The 15,538-nt window shown below is 45.3% G+C and overlaps 2 protein-coding genes across 2 annotated transcripts in view; both read right to left on the reverse strand.

Moving 5' to 3' along the window:
* The window catches only part of LOC128709454 (rho GTPase-activating protein 100F), a 34,917-nt gene extending 27,240 nt beyond the window's left edge, over nucleotides 1–7,677 (reverse strand). The window contains exon 1 of the mRNA XM_053804450.1: nucleotides 7,591–7,677. Coding sequence (XP_053660425.1) covers nucleotides 7,591–7,677 — 87 coding nt within the window. The remainder of the gene's footprint in view (nucleotides 1–7,590) is intronic.
* Nucleotides 7,678–7,749: 72 nt separating this feature from the next.
* On the reverse strand, nucleotides 7,750–8,369 carry LOC128717904 (probable E3 ubiquitin-protein ligase bre1). The gene is made up of 2 exons (XM_053811581.1): nucleotides 8,253–8,369; nucleotides 7,750–8,151 (listed from the first exon to the last, which is right to left on the reverse strand). Exons 1-2 carry the CDS (start codon nucleotides 8,367–8,369, stop codon nucleotides 7,750–7,752), a joined length of 519 nt encoding a protein of 172 aa, XP_053667556.1.
* Nucleotides 8,370–15,538: the final 7,169 nt, after the last annotated feature.

The following is a 15,538-nucleotide window of genomic DNA, read 5'->3' on the forward strand; positions in this document are numbered from 1 at the left end:
CCCAGGTGCCGACCATGTACGAACGAATCATCCTCGGTTTTGCCCTACTTCAGCACACATTACTTGGGCGGATTGAACAGCCAAAGAAAAGGACACCTGCTACAAGCAGAGCTGCGGAATAAAAAAACAACAACCGAAAGAACTACTCACACATTAAATCCCACTCGACCTCTTTCGCTATCAATTCGCTCGTCGGGATGTTCCCCCCCGGTTCGATTCCGCCCACACCTGGCGCTGCCCACAATGGGCCGTGCTGTGCACAATGTTGTGCATGTGTTTGACCCAACCAGCGGCAGGCGAACCATCGTAATGATTATTGACCTGTACCGCCGCACCCGGCGATTTTCATCCCCCGATCACCCAAAACCGTCAGATCGTCCTTAAAGCGACACAACAGGCGGAGGACATCATCAGTGGACGTAAGATTCTCTCCCTCTCTCTCGCTCGCTCTCGCTCTCTCCCTATTGTCCCCGCTCGGTTTTGGTTGTGCGACGAAACAATACGCCGCGGTTGTGGGAGAACCATACGGATGTGTGGGTATGTGCCCGTGTTGGAACCGATGTACACGTACACATTTGCTGAAATGCCAGTTTGCGTAAAAGCAAAATGGTGCAAGCGCGAGTGGGAGAGCCGAATGGAGGGGGCGATGAGAAATATCGATTACCGTCGCATCCGCACAAATGGAGCAAAACCAGCACAACGTCGTGGAACGGATTTCTACTTCGATACGGTTTAATTATTATCTCATCGCAAAACTTCAAATCGGGCGGCAGGAATTAAAGGATTTGCAAGCGATAAATAGGTTTGTGCATGACAGTTAGGTCGCTGGAACGTTTGTGAAACCTTTCCTCGAAAAACAATGATAATAATGGTTTTGCAAATCAAACGAACACTGCAAACAGCAGCTGTAAAGCATCGTGCTGCCACCACGGCATCCCACCAGACCCAGTCCGAGAAGCGTTATCTCATAAACGGTCCTCTCGTGACAGCGAGCGAGAGAACTCATCTCACATCTACACGAGAGCGGGTCCAGAGATCCGTGTTCATCCTTTCGTGTTAAATTGAGAACCAGAAGCAAGGTAGAGAGAAAAGGAGAGAAAGAGAGAGAGAGAAGCAGCATGCGTGTGGGTGTGTGTCGGGATGAAAATGGGATGAATTGGGTGGGTGGTGGAATGAAAAGCCCTGAGGCAAAAGAGAGAGAGAGAGAGAGTGGCGGGTGGGAGGTGAAATCGGGAAGGACTCGGTTGTACTACGCGCGGAACTGGAATACTATCAAAAGTACGCTGCAGTCTACGACCATCATGCATTGCAACGACGGAAGAAAAGTGGACTGCGTGGTGGGTGGGTGTTTCGGAAGGGGGTGGCTCGTTTGACAGTGTATTGGCACACTAGCCAATCCATTTATTGCACTGGTGTATCTTGTACGGTCCTGGCCCGGGAGCGTGCGCTGAAACGATTCATTGTGGACAAGAGACGAGCAAACTGCACACAAATCCCATTCGCAACCCAAATGCTGCTGCCTGAAAAAGAAAGAATGGTCGAAATATTCTACTTTCGCGAGACAATCACATATGCCTCTCGCAGGCGGCGCGTAGCCAAAATTAGGGAAAGGAAGGGAGTGGGAAGTGTGTGTGTGTGGGCAGAGATCTATGTGCAGCAGTGCGGTGCGATGTAATAATGCACCCATTTTGCACCGAGAAAACTGCTACCATACCATCGGTTTTTTTTGCTGTCGTGTGTCGGTGTAGGTGTACACGCTAGTAGTACGATTAGCGAAACGACGGCACCGATCGGATCAGAGTTCGGTTGTCTGCTGCAATGGAGCGACAATCGATTCGTGGGATGGGGGGGGGGGGTGGGGCTTGTATTGCTGTGCTTTTTTTCGGTTTTGAACGCCTTCTCTCGTTCATTCAGTTTCGAACGGAGGCTGTGGAGGGGACTGGTTGTACGGAGGCCCAACGGTGGAGATTGTGATGCGGGTTAGCGAAGGGTTTGGAATGAAATTCCTATGCATTTTTCATTTCGTGTCCTAATCTGAGCTGGCATTCTTTGTGTCATTCCTTCACGCTGAGCGAACCATCTCGACATGTTTAACCGACGCTAAGTATGCTTGCTATGCTAATTTGGTGCCTTCGTCTTCGTTGGATTCTCACTCTGGTTCATCTTTTACCAATGGAAGGAAGCTTTTTCCTTGCTTTTCATAGTCCAGCGGGAGTTTTTTTATTTCTTTTTATTTAAATGCTATTTTTTGGTTTTCACTACAGTTACAGTAGAATATATGGAAAGAAAACTACATAGACAGTCCTGTGTGGATATACACCATTAATGACAGCCATCGCTCACTTCCTGGTTTGATTTTTTGTAAAAATATTTATCATTTACTTCTGCTAAAATCAAGGCTCTATAACAAAAAAAAAAAAAAATTTCAAGCTCTGTTTGGGCGTTCGGAGCTTTTTTCTTTCTTTCTTCAGGTTTTCGTTGACTTTATTCAACCCGTAACGGAAGTCAGTCCTGCGTACGGGGGATTGGTCTGGATGAGATTTTGGACCGGTCGTCTCGTAAGAAGATCGGCGCCGCCACCAATACACCACCGAGGCGTCCCGGGGAAATTAAACACTACCACAAAATATTATCGCTGGGATGCGTTTCGAAGCATTTCTGACATAATTTACCCTTTTTTAAACATCGTATATAACATTAACGAACAATCATTTGAATTTTGATAACGAATAACTAAAATAATAGTAAAATTTTGGAATAAAACATATAATTATCATCATGAATTTCTGGAAAGCTATTAACAGGTGTTTGACTAAAATTGTCAACATATGTACCCAACAATAAATGATGGCCGGTTCCATTCCAAATCCTCATGACCCTTGCTATGACCCAAGAAAAACAAACCGATTCGTCAAATTAATAATTTTACTGGCTGGTTTCTTGAAAGTGACAAACGCTGTGCACAAATAATCGCAATTCGCTCGTAAATGTCTTTTTAAAAGCGAGTAGAAAAGGATTCTGCTTCCCTAAGGGAAAAAAGTGATTGGGTTTTTGTCGCTACAAATATGTCAATTTCGACCGTTCGCGGGAAGAAAAGTTCACAAAGCTTTGTTGTCTATTGCGAGCTCTTAAAACCTAACGAAACCTTCACCATTAGCTAGCGACCGGTAAGAAAGTGATGTGATTGAACCAACCAATAAATAAAAATTACCACAAAATGTGGAAAGGTCTCGCGTTGCCAATATCGTTGAAAATGTCTGGAAATGCTCAAATAAGTAATTCTAACCCATCCACCATATTTACCAAGTATTGCGGCATCTGATTAGCACTTAGTTCGGCTGTTCATAAGAAGACATCACAAACTGGTTTGGTTTGCAAGTAGCGTCAACAGACAAGTACCTCTTACGTGTTTTCGAGTATTCCAGCTCTACCCAAAAGCAGGGGAAAAGTTTCAATACAAACCGTAGATCAAAATCCCAAGGATATTCGAACAATCCCCATTTACCTAAAATGTTCCAAGTGAGATTTCCATCTGAAAGATTGGTACCCCGTTTGCAGAGCTCCCCCAAACGAGTGTACGCGTACGCATAAATGCAATCGGAAATTGATTCTTGCTTCACAGCATTTCACACGGGCGGGAACGGAAGCTGCGTGACCATGTGCAACGTTTTTGCATATGAAAAATAAGCCGGCGGAACCCCTTATGTTTGCCATTTACGAGGGTCTGCACCCTCGGGCGTTAATGTCTGTATCGGAAATTATTTTTCATTCACTTTTACCATTCCCGTCAGTTGTTGGTAGTTGGAAGAAACTGTTTGGCAAAGATTGAACCAATCTGCTCGAGACATTGATGAAAATGTTTGCAGTTCCAGACGAGTGAAGATTTTGTGGCAAATCCGTTTGGACGCAAACAGTTCCAACGCTGGAAGTTTATTTGGCCAACAAGAAGTGCAGCGGAGTTCATTCGCCTACCAAAAAAAAGGTTGTCAGCTCATAATGGCAATGACCGTGGAATTATGGATTGGATTATAAAAGCTCTCCAGTGGAGGTACTTCCCACTGTCAACAATTAAATTGCTCCCCGTTTGATAATCTTTATAATGATGGGCCATTATTTTCTAGCCTTTTCTCTGTGTTTGCTTAAACTACTGCTTATAAATTTATTGTAAAATTAGCTAAATTCAAATCAAATTTTATTTTAAGCTTGAACCTTTTCAAAGCTTTGTAAAATCGTTCATTTTTTCATATATTTTTCCTCTACACATAAGATGCTAGTGCTTGCAGTTTTAGCACCACTTATGCCACTTCCCATTTTAATTACTTTTTCCTAGCTGCACTAGAGAGAAACCCTGCCGTACGCCACCGGGTACACGGGTCACCGGTACGAAAACGTTCAAAATCGTTTCAAACTACTTCGACCACACTTCAAATAGACCCTTAACCGTCCTGATCTATCTCGGCACGTTAGAGTCCCGGACTGCATCGATCACAGCGACCTAAGCTCCTCAATCAAACGGTTCGGGCACGGCCGCACGATCTACTCGCCAGTCCATTACCGAACGATTATTATCACTATTATTAGTGGTATTATTATTGTCATTATGTTCATGGGTTTGTTGCCAAACAAAAAAAAAAAACAAAATCCCGAGTCCGGCTGGGTTTTCCCAACCCATCGAGCACGTGATATTGCACTCTGGACATGACTTGAATGTTCGCTAGAGGAATTTTGCCATTTTCCTTGCGTTCTCGGTGGGAGGAGGAATAAAATGTGCCCGGAAGGAACACTCCACCCCTGTCCGAAAAGACAAGAATCCTTTCGTCGAACCGGACCGCGACCTCAACGCGACGTACGGAACATTCCTGCGCCAAGCGCCTTTCGCTGACGACGTCTCAACTGGCGTGCAGGTCCGGGAGCTCTCGGGGCTTTTCTTCGGGAATGATGGAAAATTTATGGTAATAAAATCGGCGTTTAATCCCCGATGACATAACATACTTTTACACTTTCGCCATTTTGCTATTGAACGACCGAATGGCAGGAAGCCCGCGATACGTTGGCCGTTGGTGCGGACAAGTTGCCATCAATTTAAATAGAGTTGATGTATTTTTTTTTGCCTGCGCGCGTGTGTGCCAAACCAAGGTGGCCAAGTGCCGTTGGTGGTGGTATTGATTTTTATGTTTCACCCAACAGACAAAATGCTTACAATATTTGATGTGTTTTGAAATGTTGCAACACTTTGCACCCGATTGAATGATGATTTTTGAGAATGAAATATTTTTATCGTCGTGGTGTACTTTCGGTTTCGAATCAATACATTTCTCTCGCAACGTCTTGCCTGATTCGTTCGCATGACCGTTCAAGACGATCGAGTTTGTGACGGTGGGTCAGTAAACTACTCGTACCGGGCACAAATGAGGCTGCTGCCACCCGGTTTTCCACCATGTCTCCATTGCATTGAGCCAAATCGAGCAACGGTGGCGTTTGCCCCGGGTGGACCGAATAAATTCGGAATGGTTGTCAGATGCTTACAGCTCGCGTTAGTTCACCCCAACCCGCAGCCGAGAAGCACGGATAAAGTCGCAAAAATCGATGTCCCATAACGTTGCTCCGAAACATAATTCTCACAAGCATGGCCATAGCACACTGTGTCGCCGTGCCGTGTTGCTGCCGAGTCCTGCCGGGCCAGGATCCAATTTCGCATACCCACACACAAACAAAACGACGCGCATGCATACAGTCCCATGCACACATGAGGCACAATCGGGGCAACATAACGATCGTGGCGCTGGGTGGCCAAACCCATCCACCCGCCCGGCGACAACCGTACACGACAAAAGCGAACGGTACGGAGAAATATGGATGTCGTTCAATTCGTTGTTTATCCATATAAATTATGTTTTCCCAGTGGCCCACCTATACCGCCGGATCCTTTTGCCATCTTGGCCCATTGTCCTACATTTTCCAGCCCTTCCCGCCTACGCGGGCATGGCACACCGCACTCTTCCCCGTTTCAGTTTATACCATTTTGCGGTGAGAATTTTCGTTTCGCCACGCTCGCAATGAAGCGAACGGAATCACCAACGCTCGTTATGTTCTCCGTAAGCCCTACAGGCCCATCTTGGTGCATCTGGGTGCCGAACCGAAGGGAAATCTTTTCCATTCCCTTAATCTTTTAGCCCGTGCTCTGAGAATGATACCACATGCAACAACATCAAAATGAAAAGATTTAGTTGAAGACTTAGGGCAAGTGTCTTTCGATGCAACCACTTATATTATTCGTCTCGCTTATTTTGTTAGTAAATTTCAATTCCTAAAATGAAGAATATGTGGGAATATCATAAGAAAGTTTCTAACTTTTATCTAGTTTTATGGAATTCTTATGGATTTCTTATGGATCTTGTGGATCCTGAAATAATTCCGGAAGCAAAATAAAAGGTTAGGAAGAGCTCGGTAAGCTGATATTTTAATGATAGTCTCCAATCTAGCAACGAATAAATTTGCCCATTTGGTCCATCAAGGTAAAGTTTTATTGATGATTCCAAACTTCTTCACATAAATTTGGCTATTTGATAACTGGGCCAATGCTTGACTCTGATAACGCACGATGCTTAGTTCTGTCTCCAATCGGGAGAATTCGTGACAGGATTGGAGAGTTTGCCTTTGCTGCTCCTCTGCTCTCCCGTTTTTAATTATGTGCCGAGAATTTGGTGCTGTTTGCGATCGTTACGAACCTGACGTGTCGCACTATGCATTTTTTAATTGTATTCGTGCTGTGCGGTCAACTTCCTGTTAGTTTGTTTTCTGTTTTGTAATATTGTAAACCTAATCTTAAAAATGGTTCCAAGGGGTCACATGAGGCCCATTGAATTTAAGAAATAAAATAACAAATTACAAGAATAAGAAACAACAATGGGATCTTTCCCTTAGAGTGCTAGAATGCCCATTTACTAAGACGCCACCTGTTAAACAGTTAACAGCAAATGTTAAGTGGTGATTTTATAACAATAACTCTAGGAGCAGAATAATGAACTTAAACTAATTTTCATTACCGATTAGTTTTAGAATTAGATTAGCCGATTAGCGAATTAGACTCGCTAAACTCCATTGAGCGGGTCATGAGAATAACACCAAACAATCCAGCCCGTAATGATGTCATTCATGTGGAATTTAGATAAAGCAAACAAAAATCTCTATCTTGACATCTTCACTTTTACAATAAAACATAAATCGTTCTTTGGCAATGATTATTTGCGGAATTGGTAGCAACTTTAGCTGCATTTTGCTGCATTACACAAATCATTTATTGATTAAAATCTTAACATCGACTAACTTTCCGGCATGATATCATTCATGCTTTCATGTCCCTAAGACATCATTTTGTCCTTTTCCTTCTGCTTAGCCGTAGCAAAATCCTTACACCCTGTTATTTCGTTAATCAATAGAGACTGTCGATTCCGTCCGTATGTACACAAAAACGGTTACGGATATTCTTTAGAAAAATGTTATGTCAACAAAAGTTAACTACGATTGTTTTATGAGATCTTCCCTGCTAAATGGTGGAATTAAAAGAAAAGCTATTCAAAATACACTCACCTTTCTTCGGCCACAACAAAGCATTCTTCGCGTGCGCGAATGTCCGGTAGCAGTCGTTTTCAGCCGTGCGAACTTCCGCCACTGCATTAGTCTACGTCGGGCGCGTGAAACGACGACTAGCTTCGGGCTGTGGCTGTTGGCAGCGCTGTTCCGGCCGTGCTATGAGGCGCAACCGGCTCGGACCCGCGTGCGCCGTAGTGCAAGGAATCCCTGCCCAACAACACCGCCCACCGCCGCAACGAAGCCTCGTCCACCGGCACCCCCACTACAGCCGCCGCCCCCACCTACTTGTACACCGGCCGAACGTCGGCGCACCGATGAGGAGCCCGGCCCTAGGTAGCCCTGCTGCTGCTGCAGCTGCTGCTGATGCAGCCGTACCACTTCCTCGATGGAGTCCTCGTCCTCCTGTTGCTGGTGTTGCCGCGGCTGTTGCCGCAGCTGCTGCGACGACCTGGACCGGTCCTCGCTACTACGCTCACTACCACCACGGTACCACTCCTCGTGCTCCTGCTGCTGCTGCTGCTGCTGCTGCCACTCCTGCTCGTACGGCTCCTGAAGTCTCTGGTTGGAACGAACGTGACTCATTGACGACTGATTCGATTGCGCACACAGCCGATGGTTGTGGGACGTCGGGCGTCACGACGGACGCCGTCTACAGCTACCAACGCACTGGGACGCTTGCCACCACCGCTCAATACGACCGTGCCCGGTACCGACCGGTGACGGCACTGATGCTGCTGCTGCGCACTCTTTCGCACTCGGCACGGGTCCTTCCTCATTCTGAGCGGCGCGTTCCTCGCGTACATTGCGTGCAGCCACGGCTGGTCGACGCACCACACCCGCACATCACATCCACAAACGGCCACGCACGGATCACATACACTCACACACACGCGCGCGCGTTCCCACAGATATCACCCAGTCACTAATCAGGGGACAGGAATGCTTCACTAGCGGCCGTAGGCGTCTTGCAGCCCTCTGGTCGGATATCATAGACGCAGAAATAGACGAAGACACGGCGACTGGTTAGTTGGGTTTAATTATTTAATCTAATTGCCGTATGTGAGGGTTTTGCGGGGCTACTCAGTTCCATTTCCGCCGAAGGCACCGTGCTGGGCATTCTTCAAGACGGAACGATTGTGAGTACGATCGAACGTAATTAAGCAAACGATTTAATTAATAGAATTGGGAATTGGCTAATTGGAAGTTCATCTACCGGCTATCTATATCGATGCCGGAAAGGCTGTACCAATGATGGACCAACGACCACCAGAATAGTATCGGCCAGATGATGTCACATGATGCACCCACTAGGAAGGTACTAGAGCTATTTTTACGCCCATAACTCCGGCAGGGGAGAAAAAGTGGAACGCTAAAGATAAAACTATTGCTCATCTACCTACACGGAAGGACCTTCGGTGCAGCATCTCCCATCTTTTCCTTGAATTGTGCTTTATGCGGAAGCAACATTTGGCACAAACAAACAGCAAAAAAAAAAACAAATAAACAAAAACACCATCATGACATAAACCATCACACCTGTCCAGGTTACAGTTTCCACCTTTCCAAGCGCGAAGTACATTGCTTGCGCGCACATATACATTTTGCTGTCAGCCAAGCGCAAAATGTGGACTTTTTCGTTCCGTGCCGCCGTAAGTAGCTCCCCGGCTTCGTTTACAGGCGCAGCACAATGCCGTCTTGTTACTTCAGATAATTGGCAAATAACGGACTCCCCGTGCATGTGACGTACGGCACGGAGCCAGGGGCAGGGGGGGGAGGCGATACAACGCCCGCCCTGTACGAAGGCGACGAGGATCTTGCGGGCGGGTCGAGATCTTCGCCACGGTGATGGAGACGCCTGGTAAGTGTATGCTTTTCGTTACCAGCCAATGGATGCATGTTGGCTGGTATTGTTCCACCGTGCTGATGGCCTACATCTACACAGCATCCTACAGTTCCCGTACCGCCGTTGTCAGATGCATCCCCGCATCGCATCTGTATTTCTTCCGGGTTTTTGCTTTGGTGCGAGCGTCCTGCTGAGCCGCTGCCAATGGTGCGGTGGCTTGGCAGGGCACGTGACGTCCTATAAGCTGGCGAAGGCACAAGCAGGCATCGTTGCAGAACATCTTCATCACACAAGGCACAAGAAAAAAAAAACGGAACGGTGGTTTTCCTTGCTCTTCTCATAGCCTTTTCTCCGCTTTTCCTTCCCTGTTCACACGCGCTCTCTTCTTCCACCATAACCATAAACCAGAATTCATGCTTTTATTCTCTCTCTTTCTCTTATTTTTTTCTCTCTTTCTTTCTCTTTCTCTCTCTCTCTCTCTCTGTTTCTCTTGGTTTTCTCCCATTGATATAATTTCGCTCATTCTCACACGCTCGCCTCACGCGGAGAGTATCTTCACCGTGTTCTTCGTCGTTTTTTTTTCGTGCCACTCGCCAAAGCATTTCTTATCAGAAATTCTTCCCTTCAAAGTAGGCTGCGTGCATGCGCGCCGGAAAATCCATTCCCTATCCCCGACGCCAACTAACACACACACACACACCCTCGCTCCCAAATACGGGAGGGAGAAAACTAGGCCCTCTCGGTACAAACACACACACACACACACGCACACAGGCCCGTTAACCACACAACCGTCAACGACCTCACTCGGCGGGGGAGAGAGGGAGGGGAGGCGAGGGGGGAAGGGAGAGGGTGGTTTCGTTGCTTGCTGCAGCTTGGCTCCCGCACGGGTTGGCGCTTAGGAAAATCGTGCAGCCTTTTGGGGCTTTCACGTGAATGAGAGTAGCACCAGTTCGCTTCCGAGCATGTGCCTGTGTGTAAGTGTGTGTGTGTGTGTACCTTTGTGAGTAAGTGTGAGTCGTGTGTTTACGCGAGCCGTGAGTGCGTACATGTTCGCTGTACGCCTTTTCGTAGCGTTTGAAGCGTTTCGAAGAGAGCAACACACACATACACAAGTCCTACGATCGATATTTTGCTGCTGCCTGCCCAATCCTCCCACCCCCTGTTTTTCATCTGTTCCAGTTCTTGGAACTGGTTTCCTAGTGGGTACTCTTATCTTTCAACTGTTTTTTTCTCCATCTTTTCGCAGTTGTATGACAAATTTTCGTGCTTTTTTCCCAAAATGGAGAAAGGAATTTTCAATGTGGTTTGTAATGGAAAACTTTTCCCATAAACCGTTCGCTACACTCGTCACCGGAGGCAACCACCAAAGGGAGCACACAAACACGCATACACCTACACACACGGAAACAAATGCATCACAAATTGTCGCAAATCCGGGTCGCTACACCTTCTTCATCACACATTCAAATCCCACCACCACTCGTGCGTAGCGTACCGTTTACTGTCCACCAAGCAGATGAAAAATCTCGTCAAAAATCCTCCCTCTCCCCTCCCACACAGACACACACAATAGCACAAAACGGACCTGAAACGGGGGTCTAAGAACTCGTTGGACCGAGCAAAAACTGTACGGATTCCTCACAAAAAAAAAGTAATTCACCAACATGCACATTAGCACACCCACTCACACTCACACGCACACGCACAACGCAATCAAATGGTGCTTAACTGTACCAAGCTGTACTGTACATAACATTTTCTCGGCACTACTTTTTCAAGCGTATCACTGCTCTACTTCCGGAACTACTATGCACCAGGGCAGCTCCAACACTTCCAGTGGTCTTTACTCTGTCCAGCGAAGAGGCACTGTCGAATAATTGTTCGAACAACAGTAGCCAATGGTAACTAGGGTAACGTACCCACACGGACTAGATCGCAAGCACACCAGCAAAAACCTGGCAGGAATGTGGCACTTCCTGCCTTTTCCATCAAACTTATGACCAAACTTCTTTACCTTTTTCGTTCCTTCTTTTGTTCTGCTGCTCTTTCCACACCAAAACCCAGACCACACACGCAATGTGTCTGATGTTACGCTTGTACTAAGTCGCTAAGTCCCGCTGGGTCCTATCCAAACTCAGGAGTTGGGCAGAGGATTTTTTTTTTTTTTGTGTGTGGTTCTTCTGTCAGTAGCAGTAGAATCGGGAAACGGAAAAGCCACTACCGGAGGGTTATAAAAATAACCGGAGCATGAGAGCGCTCCCAGCGGTGGTGACCGAATGCGAACCAGTTTGGCCAGTGAAATCTCACTCAGTCTCGAGGTTGGGTTTTCTGACGGTGCTGTTGAGCTTTCTCCCAGTTGTGTTCGGGTGCTCTCGCTCGTTCAAGCTGCCAGCGGGCTCTCTCCCTCCCTCCTGGCCCACTCCAAACATGGCTTTCCCGCCCAATTTCCATCCGTAATCCGCGTGCAGCGGTGAAGCGGAGCAAAGTGTCCAACAAGGCAAGCAAAGACCATTCGCTTGAGGAGAATAAGGATTTTTTGTTTGGTTTTGATGCGTGCCTGTATGGTTTCACATTTCTTACCGGGGGAGACATTTCCACCCGATTTTCCATCGCGTTCGTTCGCTTCCGTGTGCTATCATATGCTTCTCGCTTTAGCACTTGCCAACTTAACCGGGAGCGGGGGTTTTTTTCAGTTCATTTTTCCTTGTTCATCACCATTCGGACATGATTAGTGCTCTGGATCTGTAGTTCTCTCTCGATTCTCACGCATCCGTACGAGTCCGATTGATGGCGGACGTTTACGGCTTATGTGTAGCAATGCTGGTTCCCCACGACATCCACATCCGTCAAAGTCCACCCACTCGTCCACCCATCACGGCTCGCGTCATAAATGATGACAATTGAGGAAGCTTTTCGCTGAGCACGGTACGAATGAGCTTTTGCCCATTCGGCCACGGCCACGGTTAACGGTCATCGAACAAATCTGCCACCGCTGCGTTGAGTGATCACGGTATGAGAAAATTTAATAACAAAATCTACACCAACCTACCGGTGTGAAAAATCGCATACATTGTCACCCTTTTTTTGTGTCAACGTCAGATAAGACGTAACCTTCGTTTCAATGTTTCGTGCCACATTGATGAGTCGGTGCTGCCGTTACTCGTACCGCTCAGACAGCTGGGCCTAAAAGTCATATTTTTCATAAATGTGACTACACCTTCCCACTGCTCCTTGCCTCTTACTTCTACGGAGTAATCCCCCCCCTCCCTTGCCCCCCCCAAAAAAAAAAGCAAGAACTGTCCATCGCGCGTAGGATTTATTTGATGTCTTGTTGAACTGCTCCAACAAACCGCGGACGGTAAAGGTTCTCGGCGAATCAAAAAGCAAGCAGGCGGCCGCCTGACCAAAAAATCTAATAAATCCCTTCGAGACCGGTAACAACACTCATGGTCCCGTCCCATCGACCCGTTCCATCTTCACTCCCATCACCTGGACTGGAGCTGCGAATGGTGTAGGCTGTATGAAAATATGTTTTTGGACGATTTTGTTTTGCTACCCTGCACCTCCACCCACCTCCCCTCTCCCCACGCATTTTCATCCCTCCATCTTTTACGCAATTTGGCTTGATTCTAATTCCTTTCCTTTCGCTCTCCCTATCCGACCCGTCGCTACATGCCATCCTTACCCTTCGCAGTGGGGCATCTTCAACCGTGATCCGACATAATTTCTTTTGAAAGTAAACAAAACTACCAACATTTTCTTCGCCCGGTTTTTCGCTTTCTCGCATTCCTTTCACCCGCGGTTACCATGGTCCATCCCTGGTAGGATGCTTTTTGTGCGGTCCATCACACGGAACTGTGGAGTGGTTCTGCACAATCATACCTTCACGCGAATGTGTCGGAAAATCGGAGAGTGATAAAGGGAAGTGAGCGCGAGAGAGAGAGAGAACGCGCTTGAAAGAGAACGAGAAGCTAAGGGTACGATGGAATCGGTGCTGGAAAACAGAAGGAGCGCAAAATCTCCGCATACAATCTTTCCCAACATTCCCCATTCCGCCCGCAAAAACCCAATCGGTTGGATTAACCTGCCCAACAGCTAATGTTCTTGGACGATGGTTTTAAGTGTTCGGGTACGAGGTTCTTCCGTTTTTTGTTGCTTTCTTATACATCGTAAAAGCGTGTGAGTGGACGCGGGAGGGATGGTAGAAGGTGAAACAAAAATGTTGCAAGTTTGCAAAACAAAGTCTCGGGATCAAAACTGTTTCGCCTTGTACACCTTCCTTTAGCAGTGGGTTACCTTCGGTGCTGGATTTTCTATATTCTTGATAAAAGTCTTAATGCTGGCCTTCAAACTATGCTACTTTACACTTTTTATGCAACTATTATTTAGAGTTTAACTTATAAATACTAGCATGCATAACTGATCCAGCTTTGATGAAATCAATGTTTAAAATAGTATCTAAATAGATTGTACGTTTAGTGGATTTTTTTTCTGTAGTGTCCAATACTAATTGATTAATTTACAACATACTTTTAAACACGTTGACGTTTTAATCCGGATTGGATAGTTAATGTCGACTATCACTGTTTTACAGATATATTACTAGCGATTGGTTTAGATCTGTTAAAAAAAACTCCGGAAAATCGTGGTAATAATATCGTAGTTTTGGGTACAAAGAATGAACCTGAAAGTAATAGAAGCCATGCATAATTCACGCCCTTCTATTTAAGTTTTAAGCTATTCGTTAAAAGCATATATTAATTTGATCTTCAATCTCATAACATTGCGTTAAACGTTCCGATTAACAAAGCTTAAATTGTCCTTTTAAACCTTATCTGAAGCTACCTTCCATAGGAAGGACTTCTAAACCAACAACAAAACACAGTCTGTATGACTTTAATGAAATGATTTGATGATTCAGTGAGTTTTATCCTACGTTTATGTGGCGAAAGAGCTTAAAGAAGATTTGTAAGCTTCTCTTCTTTCCTCTCGCATATCAGCCGAAGTATTACACCGATCCGAACAGGGGAGTTTTGCTTATAATGTTACTATTCCGATTTAAAAACACAGAAAGTGTTCCAAAACCGAAAGTAGAATACAATAGAAAATAAACAGTAGAAGCAAATTGTGTACCTTGATTCTCCAGAGGGCATTAATTTAATTTAAAACATAAAATGTGTACAGGCAACGAACCTTTTTTTTACAGTGTTGTACTAAAATAGTTTTGACATAAAATTTTAGAACGAACGCTAAAATAAGAAAAAGGAAAAAAATTCATTAAAAACATAAACTAAATTCCATTTAAATACATTTTTTAAATCACTTGCTGATTCGTTGTATAACTTTAATCAAAATAAATCGTTTTAATCTGTACAATCATTACTCTTGCAACGGTTGGTTCAAATCAATATTCAATTCATTCGGTGCGGCTGTTTTAGTACAACGCTAAAGCGGCTAAAACGAAACGGCGGCTTATACAAAAATCTAAACAAAATGTTTTTCAATCCGATGTGCGCTTATTGTTGGATAAATTGCACCCATTTGTGCAATTATTACAAGGCGTGTTTTTTTTTTTAATTTAAACAAATAAAATCAGTTCAATCGGAAATCATAATTTTAGCACAAAAATACGGTATGATTCCCTCATTCTAAATCATTTTGTGCTTAGTGAAGCCATTATGATTGAAGAATTGTATTCAATTTAAACACATGCTATTTAACGATACTGCTTTTTTGCTTGTTTTCTCAAACAAACATTTTCCAAATGAGGCAAACAGATTATTTAAAAACTTTCGAACCGCAAAGAACGGAGACCACCACCACTGCACTGTGCGCTGCTGTGTTTGACAGGAGCTGTCAAAATTTTGTCTCCTTGGCAACGAGCTGAAAAACGAATAACAAAATAAAAGAGATTTCACCAAAGTAGTTGCTACGAAACTGTGCAAAGGATTTTCCGCCTCCCTTTTTCTTCACTAACTGTGCCCCACTCGATAAGAATTCGGTGCAAAATAGGCAATCTAACACGGGCGGACAGTTTTGTAGCGAAAAATAAGGGTTTCCGCTGGACATTTCTTAGTGGATATGTGTGTGATTGTGCTT

This window comes from Anopheles marshallii, chromosome 2 (assembly GCF_943734725.1).
Source record: "Anopheles marshallii chromosome 2, idAnoMarsDA_429_01, whole genome shotgun sequence".
Taxonomy (NCBI): Eukaryota; Metazoa; Arthropoda; class Insecta; order Diptera; family Culicidae; genus Anopheles; species Anopheles marshallii.